The 4,766-nt window shown below is 32.7% G+C and overlaps 1 protein-coding gene across 1 annotated transcript; it reads left to right on the plus strand.

Moving 5' to 3' along the window:
- Positions 1 to 3,803: 3,803 nt before the first annotated feature.
- On the plus strand, positions 3,804 to 4,166 carry LOC114386076. Its single transcript, XM_028346083.1, has one exon. The coding sequence runs from the start codon at positions 3,804 to 3,806 to the stop codon at positions 4,164 to 4,166; it is 363 nt and encodes a 120-aa protein (XP_028201884.1).
- The last annotated feature ends 600 nt before the right edge of the window (positions 4,167 to 4,766 follow it).

Consider the following 4,766-nt stretch of genomic DNA (forward strand, 5'->3'; position numbering starts at 1 on the left):
AAAAAATTTTAATTCTCTCTTTAAAAGGAATATGCAAACTTAATATGCAGAAAAGAAGTAATGAACAATTTACTAGATGCTTCTTTAAATTTGCAAAGTAAAATTAAACTGGAATAAAGTAAAAGAGTTTAGGGAAGAGAGAATTGTAAACTCAGTTTTATACTGGTTCGGCCACGCCCTGTGCCTACGTCCAGTCCTCAAATAATCTACTTGAGATTTCCAATAACTTGTAAATCCCTTTACAATTTATGAACCACCCAGGGATACCCTTCCCTTGTGTTCAGAGAACTTTACAAATCAAGAGACCCACTGTCTCTTGATTAACAATTGATTGCTTTGAAGTACAAAAGATTGTTTTTCTCTCTTTTAGAGAAGAATGATACAACTTGAAGAACTTATAAGAATCCTTAATGATTTTGCAAGTGTTTGGCCAAATGTTTTCTTGTGAGAGGATAGGACAATGAATGTTCTGAAAAACTCTAAAGAATTTCGAATACAAGTCACATAGTTATAGGCCTTTGGTGACCTTTCAGAAAACTTGTGAAGAGTTGTGACTTTTCAAAGTTATTTTCAAAATTTTCTCACTAGTAATCGATTACAGATATGTGTTAATCGATTACACAGTTAATTTTGAGGAGTCATGACTCTTTAGTTTGAATTTCAAAACTTTTCATGACTGGTAATCAATTACACAATAGTGGTAATCGATTACAAATTTTAAAATTCAAATTCAAACTTTCTAAAAGTTGTTTTAAAACAGTTTTGCTTCTGATAATCGATTACAATCTCTAGTAATCGATTACAGCTTTAAAATTCAAATCTTTTTTGAAAGTTGTTTAAAACTATTTTTGCTTCTGGTAATCGATTACAACATCTGGTAATCGATTACCAGAGAGAAAAACATATTTTTCAAAATGAAGTCTTTACTTAAAAACTTTATAAGATATTTGAAAGCTTAACTTTTAAGGCCAAACCTTTGCAACCTTTTTAAGAGATTCTTTTAACATATGAAGGACTATTTGTAAATTGTTTCTCTTGATTTCTTGATCTTGACCTGAATCAACGTTTGAATAGCTTTAATCTTTTGGCATCATCAAAATCTTCATACATCATATGCATCTACAAAAATGTCCTTTCTATTTTCAAAATAAAGCCACTACTTAAAGTTAAAATGCAAGTTCCAATAGTTTCCTTAGGTTTTGCATACCCTGTAAAGAATTTTCAATATGGATAGTAGATCCAAAATCAATCCACCAGGTGTTAATATTAACACTAGCCATATTAGATTCATAGCATGCTAATGAGATTGATTTACCTTTCTTCTCAAACCATTTCTGAAATTTGGGGCAATTCTTCTTCATGTGTCCCTTCTTCTTACAAAAAAACACTTTGCCACTTTTTTAATATCAGCTTGAGGTGGTATTTTACCATTCCCCTTCTTATTAGCTTAAGACATAGCTACTTTGTTCTTCCCACAAGCAGTTGTCAGCAATGCACTCTTACCTATCTCCATTATACGCCTTTATTCTTCCTGAACACACGTGGTCATTAATTCATTGATAGACTATTTGTCCTTATGTGTGTTAAAGGAAATCATAAACAGCCTATATTCCTACAAAATGGTGTTCAAAATGAAGTGCACCAGGAAGAACTCAGACATATCAACCTCCAGTTTCTTAAGTTGAACTGAAATATCTCGCATTTGTATTATGTACTCACACACACGTTTCGCACTGATGAGCCAGAGAGAGGAGAACTAAATGATTAGGGTGCTTGCTAAAGCCTTATCTGAAGTGATGAACTGGTCATCAATGGCCTTCAGCAAGTCTCGGACCTTTTCATGCTGGTCGACAGAACCATGTATCTTGGCTGAGATTTTGGTCTTAATGAACATCAGGCTAAGCTGGTTGGATCGCTCCCACTGCTCATATAGCACAACAACAGCTGGGCTACTTTCATCAATGATTGTGGGTGGTTCATTTTTCCATATAGCATAGTCTATGTCCATCCACCCCAATTGTAGAAAATTCTCTCCTTTCATATCTTATAGTTATCTCATTTGAGTTCGAGAACATCACATTGAATATTAGAAAAACTAACAGTTTGAGAAGCTGCAAAATCCAAAGACTTATGTCAAAATTTGAGGCATATTAATCTTAATTGTATGTTTTGCCAATGTAAACATACCAAAAAATTGAATCTTGTGACATAAAAATTGTCCGTGGGCTAAATTTTTAATTCAATAAGAAACAATTAAATTTTATGATAAAATAATCAAATTACATACTCAAATTCATGCTTTACGGGTACAACATGAAAATAATTTAATTTTCTATAGCAAATACTTAATTTATGATCCCTATGAGTAAACCATGAAAAATAATATGTCATTTTATCCCAATTAATTATACATAAAATAAAAATTCATGGGGGATAAAATTCATTATATAAAGTACAATTAATCACAATATTATGTCCATTTCCTTATATGATCTTTAAACAACTTAATATATAATTTTAATCAAATTATAGATGTTGTGGCTAATCCATAATTAATCAAAATTATAAAGATAACTTAGGCATAAAACTTAACCATATAAGAATAAATCATATTATGCATTTCAAGATCAAGATATAATACAATGATGAATAAAATTCTCATATATAATTTCATAATTGAAACATAATATTATGCATTTGATTTCATATATATATATATGCATAGAATAATTTTTTTTCCAGAATATATTCATGCATAAAATAAATCAAAACTCCAAAAATTATAAAGGTAAACAAAATAAGGATATAACATATGAAAAAACAGATACATATCAAAGAACCTTCAATGATACAGAGGCTTGCGTGTATTCCAGTATCTTGTAGATAGTGTATCAGAAATTAGAAGATGTGAGCTCAAGGACCAAATACATGCATGTGCTATATATAGGCATCAAGAATGCATTTAGTAGTCATTAGTACCAATTAGTAGCTATTCAATATTTGGCTTCTTGATTCCAAAATAGATGGAGCGTTTTATTTTCCAAAACATACAGACCAAATTATTACAATGCATCCACATGGAAAAGTCATCTAATTACAAAATGTAATTTATATGATAAATTTATTGACTTTTATAAGAACATATTTAATGCAAAATTTCATTTTAGGATCTTAAGACACTTTTTCATGGGTCGCATAATACCATATGTGTATCAAGATTTTTCCTATTTTTTGTTCTAATGGTAAATCTCACTTATATGTTTTGAAAAAAACTTTTTGTGGGGTCCCATTTCAGTTTTTTCCAAGCGTTTCCTCACTACTAGAAAAATAGTCTTTTATGATGCACATTCTAAGACGGTTATCTGGGATCATCTTAGAATGTGATGTGGTGGCAAACTTGTAATTAGGATACCTAAAATTGCTTTTTACAATGCATATTCTAAGACGATCATTAATAACCGTCTTAGAATGTACTTGGGTGGCAATTTTGTAATTATTGGCAAAACAACAATGACGATTTTAAGAGAAAACCGCCTTCGTTTTAATTCCCAGTAATTACCACATGTGCACACACAGGGCCAAGACCTTTGCTATTCTTTCTTCTTCTTCTAATTGTGATTGAACCAGAACATCAACCACCATCATTTTCATTCTCCTCTCTCTGTTGTTGTTTCCTTTCTTCATATTCCTTCTCCAACCATGGACGAGGGATCGTGGAGTTCTTCTCCCTCTAAGATCAAGTCCCGATTCTCCTTCCAAGATGGACTCTGAAGGAATCTTCCAGAACCTTGAAGGTGTACTCCATGACGAACCTCACGAACGATGACGAAGAGTTTGGAAGCAGCAACAACCGAAGAGGAGAAGCAAAACGAGGACCAGTGACGAAGCGATTGAGAACAAATTGGGCTCCTAGAGTGACGATCGACGAAAATGGTGACAAAGAAGGTTTTAGGGATTTCGAACACGAACACGAACAGAGTCCAGTGCAGTCGATGAAGGAGAACGGAGTGGATTATTGGCACGTGGATCGGAATGAGGATCCTAGGGTTAGGGTTTTGGAAAACGACGGCGTTGAATCGGAGTCGCAGGAATGGAGGAAGAGCGATGGAGTGAGGTCTTGGCTTTACGAGTTAGGTTTGAGTAGGTCAGAGTGGATAAATAGATAATTCTTTGAACAACAACACATAATTTGCCAAGGAAAAGTTCTGAAGGATGATCAGCTCTTATCTGCCTATCGTATCCTGTCTTTTGATTTTAACTATTTTGTGTTCCTTTTACTTGTCTGCCATGGTGCTATATCTTTTAGCTTTTGTAGTAATTCCTTAATTTTGATAAAATTTCTTATGTGTGTTTGCAAAACTATATATGATCCTTGCTGTAATAGTGTAATCATCTGCTTTCTGATCAAACATTTTATTAAGAGCTTAGATTTTGAGGCAAAAGGCTCCAGCATAAAATATCTTCCTGGTGACTTTTGAGTGGACACAATGCCATAACAGTAAAATTTCTATTGAGTGGTGGCTTTTGGCTTTTGTGCCAAATTGCTTGAACCTTCATAAAAAAAGTATATGGAAGTTAAAATATATGCCCATGTTATAGTTTTTTTTGTTCACCAAATGTATTAATATCAATCTCTGTTGTTAATTTTATGAACAAAATAGTGAAGCTTTCTTGTTCATGATTTAAGTTTGCAAATGTAGGCCTTCTATCAATGCTTAAAATTAAAATTTGATTAAACTCAAAGGCGATGGTTTGTTATGGCAAAG

This window comes from Glycine soja, chromosome 15, assembly GCF_004193775.1.
Source record: "Glycine soja cultivar W05 chromosome 15, ASM419377v2, whole genome shotgun sequence".
NCBI classification, from domain to species: Eukaryota; Viridiplantae; Streptophyta; class Magnoliopsida; order Fabales; family Fabaceae; genus Glycine; species Glycine soja.